Source organism: Bos indicus, chromosome 9, assembly GCF_029378745.1.
Source record: "Bos indicus isolate NIAB-ARS_2022 breed Sahiwal x Tharparkar chromosome 9, NIAB-ARS_B.indTharparkar_mat_pri_1.0, whole genome shotgun sequence".
NCBI lineage: Eukaryota > Metazoa > Chordata > Mammalia > Artiodactyla > Bovidae > Bos > Bos indicus.
In genome coordinates, this window is record NC_091768.1 from 11,248,257 (window position 1) to 11,264,792 (window position 16,536).

The following is a 16,536-nucleotide window of genomic DNA, read 5'->3' on the forward strand; positions in this document are numbered from 1 at the left end:
ATCATATCTAGCATCAGGTTTAAAATCCTTCCCTTTCATTTTGTAATTTGCTTTGATTCTACCCATTATTTTGATGAAGACTGATAAACACACCTTACTATCCATGCATGTGGAGAAAGGAAGAAAGAATCAGAATTACTTTCCAAATCCATTTTCCACTTAAGATGTTGTTATCTTTGTAGGTAGGTAAAATTTAATGTTCCTTTTTAGACAATTCCATCCATCTTCCTTTTCAATAAAGAGATTGATTGTATACAGAGGAGGAATTCACTCCCATAGTGGGGAGGATGGCACTAAGACTAGTGCCTCAACCCATCTGGTATAAACACTCAGAAGGCACTCTCAGAAGGACAGAGCTAATAAATAGTTATAGCATGTAAGAAGGAGACTCTTCATATCACACAAAATCACAACCAAAGAGTTCTTAAGAAGTTACTCAAAGTAGAGAACAGAATGTAGAGAAATTATGCTCAAACCCTGCCAATTAAACATTCTAAGTGTGACTAAAATGGAAGATGATCAGTTTCAAAAGAATGTAAAAGAGGCCATGAACTCTGATACTCTGATTTTTTTTTAAATCAGGAGATAAGTATTGCAATAACTCAAAGAGAGACTAGTTAAGAATATTTTTATTCTTCCAAGAATTAATTGCTTAGAAGTATGTCCAAGGCTGGTGTGACCCACCAGGCGAGAACAGAATCATGTTCCTTCTAGGTCCAAGGACCAAGACAGTCCCACACATTCAGTTGCTCGTGAAATAAATGACAATAGTGGAACCTTACCAAAATTCAAATTAAAATAAGAGTTTGGTTGAATTCGAGTAAAATCTCATATCCACTTTCAGCCAAATATTTTAAGTGAGATCACATGAGAGTTAAATGTTTGCTGAAGCCAAAAATACAACATTGTTTTTGTAAATAATGATAACTATGTATAAATAGGGGGACCATATCATTTGTCATCCAAACTAGAACACTGTTAAGTGAAAGAAGATGCTGTTTATACAGGAGGCACAAACTCAGACAGTCCTGGGTAGACAGGGACACGTGATCAACTTATATGGAAACCATTTTTGTGTAACGGCATAGGTGCCCATGACAATATGTGAATAATATACAGGTTGAGGTGATGATAAATTAAATTAAAACTCACTGTTGTCATTCACTGGTTAGGCAAGACTGCTTAGGTGTTGAAGATGTTCCTAATTTATTTCCAAATTTTTCAGAAATTAAACATTGCAACTTTCATAATTGTAACGAGTTATATGGAATCCTAACATCATGAAAGCACTTATTCCTTGGAGTAGAAATTCCCTGGAGGAGCTCATCTCCTGTGTTTCCTCCTCTCCTCTCAGTGAACCCCCCTCCCTGGCCCATCTTCTGTTTCTCTAGGGCTCTGCCCCTTCCTGACTTGAGCCTTGTGTCCATTGCCTTCCTCAACTTGGAACACTCTGAGCCAGGCATTTCTTAGAATATATATAAACTAAAATACAAAATAAATTAGTCCCACTACTACAAAAAAAGAAAATGCTTCTTCTTCTTTAAATCTCTGCCTACAGAAGCCGTCCTTAGGACACCATGACTACCTACTACCCACAGTTTACTTTCTATTCTATACTGCAAGTTATTTTTTAGAGCAATTATTAAAGTCCCTGTTCTTGTGTTTATTTAGTTATGACTCTTTCTGCTCCAATCACATTGTAAGCACCTGGAGCAGAGGTCGACAAACCTATTTCTGCGAGGCAGATAGTTAATATTTTAGGTTTTGCTGTGGTTTCCACTGTACCATCATAGCAGCAAGGCAGCTATAGATGTTACATCAGTCAATGGGTGTGGCTGTGTTCCAATAAAACTTTATTCACAAAAACAGGCTTTGGGCTGCATTTGACTCATGGGTCATACTTTGCTAATCCTTCTAGGGCCATTAACTTATATTCAGTCTTCACTCCCATAGCCTCAGAGCCCAGCTTTCAATATTACCAAAATCCTGGAAGCTGGATAGTGTTATTTACATTTTATAGATATGCAACATAAGGCTCAGCAAGGCATACTTCACCCAAACACACGTAGATGTTGTAACAACTTTCTAGGGCTTCTATAGCAATGCAGCACAAGTTGCAAAACTGCTTGAAACAATAGAGATTTAGTCTCTCACAGCTGTGGAGGCTGCAAGTCCAAAATCCAGGGGTTGACAGGCCAAACCTCCTCCCAGATATGCAGAGGAGAATCCTTCCTGTGTCTACCAGCTTCAGGGGCTCCCTGTGTTTCTGGGTCTGGGGCTGCCTCTCCCCGCCCCCCGCCCCCCCTGCCTGCTTCCACATGGCCTTCCTCCCTGTGTATTTGAGCCTCTCTCCTCTTATAAGGACAAAAGTCATTGGGCTTAGAACCCATCCTATTACAATACGATCTATTTCATCTAATATCATCTGTAAAGATCCACTTCCAAATACAGTCATATTTTGAGGTTCTGAATAGACCTGAACTTTGGGGAAAGGCAGTTTTAAACTCATTACATCTGTCAAATGGTATAGTAAGGATTTGAACCTGACCTCATTTCAGTGATTTTTCCACCTGGAAGTTATAGTCTTCGCTACTAAGTTAAACTAGCAGTTATCAGTGATGTTGAATTTTAGACATCTTTCAAGAAATGATGATTTGAGGACATCAGTGGAAAAGAGAGCTTAGAATTTTACCTGAGAGGAGCTTGGTCTCAGCCATCTCTTCTGACTTAAGTCCTGAATGTAGGATTAGTGTTGACCTGACAGGCATTTGATACATATCTTATGAATAAAGATTTAAGACAGTTTCCCGTAGATTTCATTGGCTGGGCAAGGGGCATCTCAGGAGAAGTTTCATAGTCTCTCTAGTCAACATCTCTGAGTGCCAAGCTTATAAGATGAGATTTTTCCCAGTACTTGTCCAAAGTATACTTTGTCCCTTAGGGAAATGGGCAGTTTCATCACTGTCCAAACAGAGTTGGGAAATGCCAGGCCAAACCAAGCAAAACAAATTTTGTTACTGCAGTAAATAACTTGCTTCTTAGCACCTTTTATTTGTTAAGGTAGCTTGTGAGTTTTTAAGGAGGAAGTGAAAGTTGTTCAGTTGTGTCCAACTCTTTGTGACCCATGGACTATACAGTCCATGGAATTCTTCAGGCCAGAATACTGGAGTGGGTAGCCTTTCCCTTCTCCATGGGATCTTCCTAACTCAGGGATCGAACCCAGGTCTTCCGCCTTGCAGGCAGATTCTTTACCAGCTGAGCTACCAGGGAAATCCTGTAAGGAGGAGGTATTATGCATATTTTTCTATGTTTATTGGATATTTTTTGTACAGTATCTTCAGGAACTAATCATCTGTGCCACACACTTTGGCACATCTACCTTGGGCATTTATTTGCTTGCTTAAGTGCATATAAGTCTGATTTTCTGGAGGGAAATATAAAGAAATGTACTTCTCTTGGATTTGAACCCCTTGATAATGGATGGGATCCCTGACAGAGGGGACACATCGATGGGTATACCTTGGCATCCACTAATTCATTGGTCAATTCAGTCTCTCCTTTATTCATTTATTCACTCGCTGATTTCATACTCAAAAGAGAAGGCAAGGAGTTGTAAACATAAAGATGATTGAGACCAGACTTCTTATCATTAAATCATTTAGATAATACACTTCAATCACCATTTCCCAAAGTGATTCTAATAAATGGAAACCGCTAGTAATGGACTAGTGGAACTGTGTGCCCCGCACCCCGAAAGTCACAGCCGAAGCCCTAATCCTGAGCACGTTAGAATGTGACTGTATTTGGAGATAGGACCTTTGAAGAGGTAATTAAGGTTAAATAAGGTCGTAAGGGTGGGGAGCCTAAATCAACAGGAACAATGTCCTTATAAGCAGAGGAGTGACAGCAGGGATGGGCCTGCTCAGAGATCAGGCCATGTGAGGACACAGCGAGAAGGTGGCCAAGGAGAGAGGCCTCAGGAAAAATCAATCCTGCCAACACCTTGATTGTGGATTTCTAGCCTCTAGGACTGTGAGAAAATAAATTTCTGCTGTTTACCCAGCCTGCAGTATTTTGTTACAGCAGCTCTCTCAGATGAAAACCACACTGTTAATTGTTCATTAGGCCCCTACCTTCGAGAACTTCATTTAACTAGTTCTAGTGTCTACTGAGGGTTTCTCATTCCTTTATTGACATCTTAGAAGGATTTCAACAGCTTGATTGTCCACCATGTGAGGACACGGACCTTGTTGTGTCTTCACATGGACCAGCAGAGAGGCAGGCGTCAGACAGAATGAACGTGTCACCTGCATTTCTCCTCCCCTTTGAACATCAATCACGGAGAGATGGCCTAAAACATCCTTTGCAAGAAAAAAAGAAAAAAAGAGGACTAGAAAATATTAGGCACACAGCTAGATGCTCCAAATATGCCTTCTAATTTAACATCCCTCTTCTATTTTGAGGTGAGTATCTTTACTCCTCTTCCTAGGGGAAGAAACAGAGATCCAAAGAGGATAATGGATTTGCCAAGATCATGAAATTACTGATAGAGTCAGAATTCAAACTCATATATCTTTCCCTCCCGAATATATGCTGGTCTAAGGGAAATAAGGCTAATTTTTTTAAATGAAGAAAAGATGCTGATTAGAGTGTTTTCATCAATTGCTTAGTTAGAGGAAAGGGGAAATCTGGCTAGGCAGTAGCAGTTACAAAAAAAGGACTGAAAATTTTAGAACTATGTGTTTATTTCAGCGACATCCTCATAACCAACATGACTACCAAAAAGACGGGCCAAATGTTAAGTTGTGCAAATAAAAATAATGATTACAGAGCAAGCGTCAGGCCCTGTTCTTGGTTCTTTCTGTGTGTTCTTGATACCGCTATTCAGGAAGGCTAGTGAAAAACCGAAGAAGGCAATGGCACCCCACTCTAGCACTCTTGCCTGGAAAATCCCATGGACGGAGGAGCCTGGTAGGCCTCAGTCCATGGGGTCGCTAAGAGTCGGACAAGACTCAGTGACTTCACTTTCACTTTTCACTTTCATGCATTGGAGAAGGAAACGGCAACCCACTCCAGTGTTCTTGCCTGGAGAATCCCAGGAATGGGGGAGCCTCGTGGGCTGCTGTCTATGGGGTCGCACAGAGTCGGACACGACTGACGTGACTTAGCAGCAGCAGCAGCAGTGAAAAACCACCAGAATGTCCCAAGGCAGGTGACAAAAATGACCATATTTTGAAATCATGCTACAAGATTGTTGGTTGAATAAACTGGGAAGGGTTACTATGGAGAAAATGGAAGATGATAAGATGGGCATCTCAAGGAACAGAGAGATTTTCAGGTAGAAGGGAAATTTAGATATATGGATAAAATTAAGAGGTAGCAAAACTTCCATTACTGAGATTATGCAAATGAATGTGTCCAGATAGAAACAATACCCCCCTTCATTCAATGGGAGATCAACTAATTAAACTCCTAAATTTTTTAAACTGGAATATTTTAGGGCTTTTAAGCACTTATAAATGTCATCATCCTTATCTTCTTTATTAACAAAGTTAGACTTGGAGGGAAAATTAAAAAAAAAAAAAAAAAAACTAGATCCCTTCCAGAACTATAAAAAGAATTGGACGGGAGAGAAACATCAAATTTTTCCAACACCATTGCTAAGAGAAATTGTTGTTCAATTTGCACTCTTCTCTATATTAATTTTTTAAATAAATATATTGACAAAATTCAGTCTCAAGTATTGAAAGCCAGTAACATCAACAGTTTTGAAAGGATTGTCTCTTTTTGCCTTTATCAGCAAGGGGACCTCATCCTTAATGCTTATCATTGGGCCAAGCATTGAGCAGAAGCTTCTCACAGTAGGCTGTGGTGGAGTGGTTTTCTTATCTGGGATCGGTGATTCTTGAGAAGTACCTACAGAGGCTAAGAAGTGAATGCATGATGATAGCGAGCATCATTAGAGGAATTAGAGAAGATAATCCATTTGCCAACAGCAGAGAAGTGCAGTTATGTGATAAGATGGACTATCCAGAGGCCAAAATGACAAATTAAAGATTCGCCGTGGTGCCTCTGGAGGGGGATTTCAGATACATTGCACAGCAGGAACGCAGAGGGTGGGTCAAGGAAGACTGGAAGACCCAGAAAACCCAGGCTGGTGTGTGTGTGTGGAGGGTGGAGGGGGAGAGGTGGATCAAAATTATCTTTAAAAAACACATCGTTGTGGCTATGAACACTAGATCAGTACATGAGAAAGATACTGTGGAGGGGAGGAAATGCATGCCGAGGCTGTTTCGTCCTGTTCAGAACACCAAGGGTGTTCTGATAATACTAATGATCCACGAAGAACATGGGGAGCGGGGATGATGACGATTAAGGCAAACCGTGGAGACACAGGGCTGGCGAGGATGGCAGAGACTAGGGAGCGGGAGAGGCAGGATGAGTCACGGGCCGAGGTACCTGGGCTGGAGCGCGGCAGTGTTCACGCCGGCCAGGGGCGGGGGTAGGGGGCGCGCGGGCCCGGGCCCGGGAGTGGGCGGGTGGGCGCCGTGGGCGGAGCGGCTCGGGGCCGAGCGGCTGGCGGCAGTGTCTGCGAGCTCAGCAGCATCACCGGAGCCGAGCCGCGGAGACTCCGCCTAAGTGCCACCCAAACTCTCCTCCCGCACCGCGGACGCACGGAGGCGGTCGAGCCGGAGCATCCTAGCCGAGCCCCGAGCATCCTCGGCCCCGTGCGCTCCCGCCCCCGCCCGGGAAGGCTGGGCTGCGGGAGGCGGCCGGGCGCCCGCGCCTCGCCAGGGCCACCAAAACAAAGGCGGCCGCCTCCGGGGCTGGGTGCAGGCGGAGGACCATGACAGCCCGGGCTCGCGCGCTGCCCAGTCCCGCCGCCGGGAGGGCGCCGCGGTGAGCCGAGCAGGGACGCGGCCGCCGCCGGGCGTGAATCCGAAGGTGCGCTCGCGCCGAACCCAGGCCATCGAGGAGGGGCGGGCCAGGCCGCGAAGATGTCCTCGGCCGTGGGGCCCCGGGGTCCCCGCCCGCCCACCGTGCCTCCCCCGATGCCCGAGCTGCCCGACCTGAGCCACCTGACCGAGGAGGAGAGGAACATCATCCTGGCGGTGATGGACCGGCAGAAGGAGGAAGAGGAGAAGGAAGAAGCCATGCTCAAGTAAGCCAGCCGGCCGGGCCCGCCGAGCCTCCCTCCCGCGGGCCGTTCCCCGCTGCCGCCCGGTCCTCCCGGCTGGGGGTGGGGGCGGGGCGGGCCGGGTGCTGGGTGCGGGCGGAGGCGCCTGCCTGGGGGCCTGGGGCCCCAGAGGCCGGTGCAAGGAGGCGGGTCGGGGGGGTGCAGGACAGGTGTCAGACGAGGATGCGCTGAGCCCTGAGCCGAGGAACCTGGGGAGACGATGGCTGGGGACCGAGGTGCAGGAGAGGACTGGGTGTGCGGGGGCCACCCGGGGGTGGGACGTGTGGAAGCTCAGAAGAGCAGATGCCGCCCGAGTGGAAGGAAGGGGCCCCGGAGCCGGAGCAGAGGAGGGGCAGGCGCTAAACAGGCAGGAAGGCGAGGTGGGGAAGAGCTGCCAGAATAGCTCTTCTTGCCTTGGAGTTGTTGAGCAGGTTGGGGTTACCCCAGCCAAGGGTGCCAGCATTGATGCAAGAAAGATGCTTATTTTGAGTGTTCATTTTGCTACTCATTCATCTCGCAGCCCGAGGTTGGGTCTTTTTTTTTTTTTTTAGGCAGTTGCCATCTTTGGTAACCTGCCTCCCCAGCTTCTCTTTAACCTTTGATTCAGGGTCTGCTACACAGAAGACCTGTGTGAAGACATTTTCTTCCCTACATATGATGCCATTGGCAATGCAAAGTTTTTTAACAATGGGAGAAGCTGATGGGCACCCTGGCCTGAATAAAATACAGGTTCCTCCTTACTGGTTTTCAAGGGAGCACCAGGGCCTGCTCCTTCCTGGTGCAAGCCTTACAATAGAGGACTGAATCTTTGCACACATCAGCCCTTCTTTAAATCCCATCAACCAACCCTGCAAGGGACCTCTGTCCAGTGCCCCTTTTAGCTGGGTTTGGGGAGGGGACGGACTGGTGGCTGGCGATGTAGGCATGGGTGACCCTGTCCTGCCACCTGCCTTAGTCTCAGGCCAACCCGCCCTGGAGTGCTGGCCTTCCTGCACCTGCTTCCCATCACTGATGATGAGTGGAGTTGGAGGGGACTTCCCCTAAAGGGGTCTCCCAGTATCGGGCAAAGTTTTCAACTTGGCAGTGAGGGGCTTCAGAGCCCCGATGGAGACGAGCTCCTTGGAGCCCCAAGTTAAGGCCAGAAGGTGTGTCCGGGGGCAGAAGATTTGTGTGAAGAGCCAAAAGGGAGCCTGTTGCATCTGGAGTTAGTGAACAGAGAAGGAGGGATGGCAAAAGGGTGACACCCACTAGAGCTCAGGGCAGCCAGGGCCTCTCCCCGACCCACCCTCCGGAAGGCCTCCAAAAGAGAAGATGCTGCCATAGGAGGGGGGATTTCCTCCTTCTGCCTGGGTGCAGCGGAGGCTGGCAGGAGAGAGCTGGAGGGAGCTGTGTCCCTGACCTGTTGGGTCTCCACCAGCATGGCTGCAGCCCATATGGGGGAGGGGGGCTTTGAGGACAGCTATTGGGGCCGATCATAGCACACAGGGAGAAACCCAGTCATCCCTGCCCTTTTATGGTAGACTCCGAGAGGAGCCATTAACTTGGAAGGCCAGAGTTGGCCTGGTTCTATGAAGAGCAGCAGGTTTCTAAATTCCCTGTCCCTTCTTATCCAAAACAAAAAACAAAGACTTTAAGCCTCCCGGCTTGAGGGAGGCAGAACCTCCTTAATCTGCTGTCTGTCCCTGGCGCTGCAGGCTTCCCCTCTTCTGAGACTGGAAGTAATGGATGGTGTCTGCTGGTGCTACTGTCTGTCTGTCTGGTTGTCAGTCCGTCTGTCCTCCCCGGCCGCCACCCCTGCCACCTGTCCCAGACATCTCTCCTGCCGGTCAGGACGCACCGTTTGGCTCCCATTTCTTTTGGTGTTCGCTGCACACAGCAGGTGGACGGAGGCCTCCAGCCGCTGTGGAAAACATGGGAGGCTGCCTGACAGGGTCCGACCGGGAAGGGAGGTGCAGGGCACGCGGGTGGGCGTCACGCCTCTTCATTGGCTGTTTCAGGGCTGGCAAGGAGTGAGGGATTCTAGTGGGGAGGGTGCATCCTGGTAGTGATCAGATCCTACCGGCTTCTATGGACAAATAAAAATGTAAGATGCTGTCCAACTGCTCACGTGGAAAGCATCGTTCCCGCTGCTGTGCCCGAGACTGCTCTCCCGCACACAGCGCTTCTTTATTGCAGATTCACAAAACGTGATAGGGTGTGATGCTGTCACACCACAGCCTCTGTAACCCGGGGCCTGAGCACTAACTCTGTCAATCAGCCTAATGTCTTGGCCTTCCTTGCCCTGGCAGATTGGGCATGCTTTGGAATCCCAGTTTGCTGCGATGTAAGTCTGCGCTGTTATCAGCTCATTGGTGGAACAGAGCTGTACTTTTTTTCTAGAGGGCACTTTATGTCTTAAAAATAGGATCCTTAGGGGGTATTCAGATGACACACCTATGTGGGAATGTAATGACACACAGTCATGGGTGGTAGCCCTTTCTAAACTTTGCATAAAGATAGATTGGAAAAAAGCAGGAGGCTTTTCACAAGGTTTTGAAACAGTTGTTAAATCAGAGACAGGTTTTTGTGATAATGCGTGGTCATCATAGCACATACCTAAGAAATTGCTCTCACAACAGGTCTTACAAAGCTAAGCTCCTGGTAACAGAGCATTTAGACTTGAAATTCACTTTAGTCATTACTGTAGAGTCATCCCCTTGGGCTCCTTACCTACTGTGTGTACTCGCTGTTCACAATTTGTAAAATCAGATATCAGCAGAGAGAAGAGAGAAAACTGATGGGTGAACATGCCAAAGAAATGTTATACAATATCAATTACAATATATTCATGCAGTTTCATCAGTCTTGATTTTATATTACTGCTTGAATTTTGTCTTGATAATGTCTTTAAATTTTTATAAATAGAAAAGAATAATGAAGCTAGTTTCACCTTAAGATTTCAGAACAGGAATTCTTTGAAATTTGTAAGTAATTTGTCATACAAATAATTTGTTTTGTTGGCAAGGTGCACTACTTTTAGACACCATTGCCATATAGTAATTACTAGATATAATTTACTCCTGCAAATAATTTCTAATGGTTTGATTTATTTCCCTGCAAATAGAAGGTCTTTCTTAATCTTAGGATTTCGAGGTGTGTTGGTGTGGGTATGACTATGTGTTCCAGAAGTTTTTTTGGAACCTAACTTCCTCAATGAATACTCCTTGAGGTAACTGTCACCAGACACCAAGAGCCAATATATTACATGGGTTGAAAACTGTGTTATCCTGGGACCTAAATCAAAGAAGATCTCATTAGATCTAAAATCTTATTCCCTTTTTATAAAAGCTTCATAGAGAAAAGAGCTACAGAGTAGTGAGACAAGAGAAAAAAAATATAGAAGCAGAAAATGAAAGTGATTGCTAGAGGCAGGGAATTGAGAATCGTGTCAGAATATTTAATAGAACTACTAACATTTATTGAGCATTTACCTCATATTGGCCATTATCCTAAGTGGTTATTGAAACAAATGCCAAAGAGCTGAACTGTGTTCAAGTTCAATATGTGTGTATTTGGATTTTCCCAAAGAGCTTGTGTAGAAGGTAATCATGTCATCCACAGATCCTTGTCCTGCCCTTAGAGGTTTCCTGTGGTACCTTGAACCGCCTCACAAAACATAGCCCAACCAGGTCCAGGCCTTTTATGCTAAGTCCGAGCACAGTTCCCACATGCCACTCTGCCCTTCTACCGAGAAGAAGAAACCTGCGTTTCATCCACCTCTTCTTTAAGTTGGTGCCTGTTCTTCTTTCAGTGTCAGAGAAGGAGTTTGGCAGAAGGTTAGACTGATTCAGAGGATGAGCTGCTGATTATAGGAGAACCAGGAGCTTCACCCACACTCTTAATAGGGTCTCCCAGTGGAGTGAGGGCAAGGGAATTATCTCCAATTTGAAGGTTATAAAAAGCATAGTGGAAAGTCCATTAAAGTTGGATCAAACATTTGGGGGTTCAAGTTTTAGTTCTGCCACTTACATTGTATAAATGTGGGCAAGAAAATTCATTTGGGATTCTAGGAGGTTCTGTCTTTCTTACGAATCCTGCAATTCATGGTGTGAATTGATTTATAAAGGATATTGAGTTTGGACTTCTCCATCTCTCTTAACAGGGAACCTTGCACCCACTAACTCTTCAAACCTCCGTAACGCCTACTTCCTTTGTGAGAGGAGAGACAAAGGAGGGGGTAGAACCCTTGTACCTTCAGCTTTTTTTTCCTCCTTTTTCTCCTCCAACCAATTATAATATTGTGACTCAAAATTCATCCAGCAGTCTCAATTGGCAACTGGGAAATGAAGGAATGGTAGCAGAGGGCTTCTGGAGTGGAGTGAGGGCAGAGTCCCCAAGAAGGCAGATATCATCTTTTCATGGGCATTTGCATAGATTTTTGTATATTATACCCCAGAATACTCTCTCATGTTGCTGAGGCAGGGGTGCATAAGGGGAAAAGTAAATATTAATTTGAGAATGCTGCTAATGCATTCACAGGCCCAAGGTGCTGTGTTAAGTAGAAAAGTCTGGGGGATAAAATGTACCCTTTCACCCAGAGTCTAGTCTCATTCACACCCCTAATTGGATAGGGTTAAATTTAGGGAAGATTGTTCTTGAATTATTGTAGTTTTCTGATTCAACAAAAATCTATCTTAGTAAATATACATACCTAGTACTAGGTCCCAAAATGCTCCTGGAGAAAATTCAGAAAAAGAGAAGCCTTAAAAAATGAAAATGAGGCATTATCAAAGAGAAGAGAGGGTAAGAAACATAACACTTAGTTCACATTTTTGCCAACCTGTCTTGCTTCTCTGGGGCTTCCCTGGTGGCTCAGACAGTAAAGCGTCTGCCTGCAATTCGGGAGACCCGGGTTCAATTCCTGGGTTGGGAAGATCCCCTGGAGAAGGAAATGGCAATCCACTCTAGCACTCTTGCCTGGAAAATCCCATGGACGGAGGAGCCTGATAGACTACAGTCCATGGGCTCCCAAAGAGTCGGACTCGACTGAGCGACTTCACTTTCACTTCACTTGCTTCTCCTTTACCTCTGAGTATTCTGTCTTAACCAGAAGCAAGGGGCACCACTGCTGAAGTAAATAGATTCCTAAATCTGCAGTAGAATGTGGAAACCAGTGTGGACTGCAGGCACCCCTGCTGACTTGAATAGAAACACAGCATCTTGTGAGTGTTACTTGCTCAACTGGTCAGATGAGAAGAAAGGTTTGAGTTCAACCTATGCAGAAAGAGTCAGCTTCCTGCAAAGATATCAAATAGCAAAGTCTGCAGTAATATTATTGCCCTCTAACATCTGTAATATGCTGGTGAGATTACTGTACCATGGATTGTAAAGCCTGTTGTATGGCATTTCATTCATCTTTATGGACTGTTTTATATTTTTAAGCAGCTTTCTACATGTTGTTCTATGATAGGAGCTGGATATTTTAGAACTTGTCCTGGGAGTTGAATTAAGTTGGCCTGAGGCATATGACGATGAAAGTAATAGAACCCAGAACCCACATACATGGACTCCATATCTTTAGTGTTCTTAAAAGTGTTTTCAAAACTGCATCAAGCTGTGGATATCAGGGTTAGTTTCCCTCTTCTGTCGGGGAAGGAACTTAACATTTGGTCATTTGGCTGCATACATTACATATTTTACTCTGCCCCACGCTCATCTCCTGAGAGGGCTATTCTGTGAGTATTCTATTATTACTAGTTTCTGTTAGTGAAATTCCCAGAACTAACTTGGTTCCTTCCTTGCCTTTTAGTATTTGATCCTGGATCCAGAAAATAAACCTAAAAGGAGCAAAAAGATGTCATGTGAACAGTGGCATTTTCCAGCCTTTTCTGAGGACCCCAATCACACTCCAGGCTCTGGATCTGGCCCACCCCATGTACATCTGGGTTCTCTAATCTGGCTCATTTGCTCACAGAATTCTCGAATCCCTTTGCACTTTCCCACAGTGAGGTTCTCTCTTCTCTCTACTATTGTGATAAATTTTATGTGTTAGGTAGGTTATTTCTAACAAGATATCATGTGATAATAAATTCACCAAATAAGACCATTTTGTCTGGTGTTAGGGTTGGGTCAGGCATTGGGCTGTTGGGTAGAGTAAAGAGAAAATCTTTTGCTTTAGCCAGATGTTGACTAGTTCCTACCACTTAAAAACTGCCATGGCCAGAAAGGAAGGTGAGCATGAGAGAGTGTGACAGAGCAGTGGACTACATTCAACTCAACATTGTCATATTCCATAGGTGTAAACATAGATAAGTTAACTCATCTGTGCCTTGATTTCTTCCTGTGTAAAGTCAAATTGCTAATTTCTGCCTTTCTAACTTATGAGGCTTTAACATGATGGTACAGGCACCCTTAAACTTCCAATTGCTGTACCAAGAAAGGTGGCATTATTAACTTTACTCTGTAAAACTACAGAAGATTCCCAGGAGCACCTTTTCCTGTGATGGCTGCAGCTACTAGAGGTCCTGCTGAGACTGGTCCTTGTGGAAGAATCCATCCATCGTATTGTGCTAGCTGGGTGGTGTGACCAGGGCTGCAGCCTCCAGGGTGCAAATTTGGCAAAGAGATCGAAGGTAAAATGAGTCCAGGGTTTGACCTGAGGTTATTTTTACCTTCCTTCCAGTCTTCTTTCTTTCTCATTAAATAGCTCATAAATGTCTTTGCAGGAAAAGCAATGTGGGCAAAATGATAAAGTTTGAAATGACTAAAAGACAACCCTAATTCAAAAATGAGAAGAGAAATTAGCTTAGGGTCATTCCATCATCTTTTGCTAGAAAAAAAATGGAGAAACAGAGTGATGATTTTAGTGTCACAAGATTTAATTAATTATTCACTGTGAATTAGAATATGGGGCCATTTACTTGCCAAGCAGAAGTTCCTGTTTCATGTCAGTTAAGTGTTGGGTACAGAATAGATTTAAATATGGTATGTGTTGAAGAATTTTTTAAGATTCTGTGGTGGATGTCTTGGGTTTTCTGTATTTATTTTCTTATGCTTTTACATCAGGCTTATGTACATTTATTATGATCTAAGTAAGTGTTCTTTGGATGATGAGAGGGGAATATATTGCAGAATTGACATTAACTTTTAAAAATTTGTTTTGGTGAAGTACAATGTTATGTTAGTTTTTGTTGTAGAGCAAAGGGATATATTTATATTTATATCAGTAACAGCAAAGTTATTTATATATATATTATTTTTTATATTCTTTTCCATTATGTTTCACTACAAGATATTGTATAGTTCCCTGTGCTGTACAGTAGGACCTTGTTGTCCGTCCATACTGTAGATAATCCTGTATATAGTAGTTTGCGTATGCTAATCCCAAATTCCTAATCCATCCCTTTCTCCCCCGACCCCTGGCAACCACAAATCTGTTCTCTGTGTCTGTGAGAGTGTTTGTGTCTTGTAGATATGCTCATTTGTGTTGGATTTCAGATTCCACATATGAGTGATACCATATGGTATTTCTCTTTCTCTTCCTGATTTATTTCACTTAGTCTGATAAACTCTAGGCCCATCCATGTTGCTGCAAATGACATTATTTCATTCTTCTTTATGGCTAAGTGATATTCCACTGTATATATGTACCACAACTTCTTTATCCATTCCTCCGTCGATGGACATTTAGGTTGCTTCTGTGTTCTGGGTATTGTGAATAATGCTGTAGTGAATATTCAGATGCATATATCTTTTCAAATTATGGTTTTCTCTGGGTATTTGTGGGGCTTCTCTTGTGGCTCAGTGGTAAAGAATCAGCTTGCAGTTCAGGAGAAGCAGATTCAATCCCTGGGTGGGGAGAGTCCCTGAAGAAGAAAATGATGACCCACTCCAGTATTGGTGCTAGGAAAATCCCACAGACATAAAACCCTGGCAGGCTACAGTCCATGGATCACAAAGAGTTGCACACGACTGAACTGAGCACATGTGCACTAGATATGTGCCCAGGAGTGAGGTTCCTGGATCATATGGTAATTCTATGTTTAGTTTTTTTGAGAAATCTCCATACTGTTCTCTAGAGTGGCTGCACCAATTTACACTGCCACCAACAGTGTAGGAGGGTTCCATTTTTTCTCCACATCTTCTCCAGCATTTATCATTTTTAGACCTCTTCATGATGCCCATTCTGACCAGTGCTAGGAGATAACCTCATTGTAGTCTTGATTTGCGTTTCTCTGATAATTAGTGATACTGAGCATCTTTCCACGTGCCTATTGGACATTCACATGTTTTCTTTGGAGAAATGTCTATTTAGGTCTGCAGAATTAGCTTTAGATATTCTTTAATCTGTTGCTAACTTGTGAAAACTTTTCATACACATAAACATTTATTTAACCGTAGAATAAAATATTAAAAAGGAAAGTAGTTATGTGTTGGCTTGCCCATGACAGTATCTGCTGATGCCAATTTCTTCCTTAATTAGAGCTCGTACCTCTTTCTCGCAATTTTGAATTTCAGTCTGAATGATAACTTAAATTATCTCCCTCTTTATAGATTTTTCTTTCCCTGAGCCAAATTATTCATCAGAAAGTCAAGTAATTAACGGTCATAAAATATAGAAGTTAGTAATTATCAATAAGTAACACAGCAAGATGTAGACGTAGAATCTTGAAAATCGTTGTTTGGTAAATGGAAAAGCGTTTGCTGAGAATCAGGTATTATCTTTTATGGATTCTCAGTGAAATGCTACATTTAATGGCAAAGGTGAATTTAAAAGTTCAAAAGACTTTTCAAATAACAGTAACTAGAATGCAACTATATGCAGGACTCTCTCTATGAAGATTTTTCTTTGGGACTTGCAAAGGAGCAGCCTATGGTTTAGAGAAGATATTTAACTAGATTTTAGGAAGAAATATACTGATAATTCCTCTGTATTATATATAGTAAAACAAGATAATTTTATAGAAAATAATTTCATGAAATTTGAAAGCAAATGCTTAATTAGATATTAAAGAACCATAATGAACCAAACATATATGTGTATCTAGTATAAAGTATAACACTTAGCTGATGATTTCCATATTATTTAGTACCATATTTTCTGTATTTCCCACAATTATGCCAGATAATTATCCTCTATTTTTGTACAACAGCACTCAGTTGTGCAACTCTTTGTGACCCCATGGACTATACAGTCCATGATATTCTCCAGGCCAGAATACTGGAGAGGGTAGCCTTTCCCTTCTCCAGGGGATCTTCCCAACCCAGGGATTGAACCCCAGTCTCCCTCATTGCAGGCAGATTCTTTACCAGCTAAGCCACAAGGGAAGCCCAATTATCCTCTGAGAGATGCCATTATATTCAGATAGAGAGGAGATGTG

General features: G+C 43.7%; 1 protein-coding gene across 37 annotated transcripts in view; it reads left to right on the top strand.

The window, feature by feature from the left end:
- The first annotated feature begins 6,577 nt into the window (after positions 1-6,577).
- The window catches only part of RIMS1 (regulating synaptic membrane exocytosis 1), a 606,383-nt gene continuing 596,424 nt past the window's right edge, over positions 6,578-16,536 (top strand). For all 37 annotated transcript variants that reach the window (XM_070795691.1, XM_070795693.1, XM_070795713.1 and 34 more), the window contains exon 1: positions 6,578-7,162. In XM_070795691.1, coding sequence (XP_070651792.1) covers positions 6,999-7,162 — 164 coding nt within the window. In that variant the 5' untranslated portion in view covers positions 6,578-6,998. The remainder of the gene's footprint in view (positions 7,163-16,536) is intronic.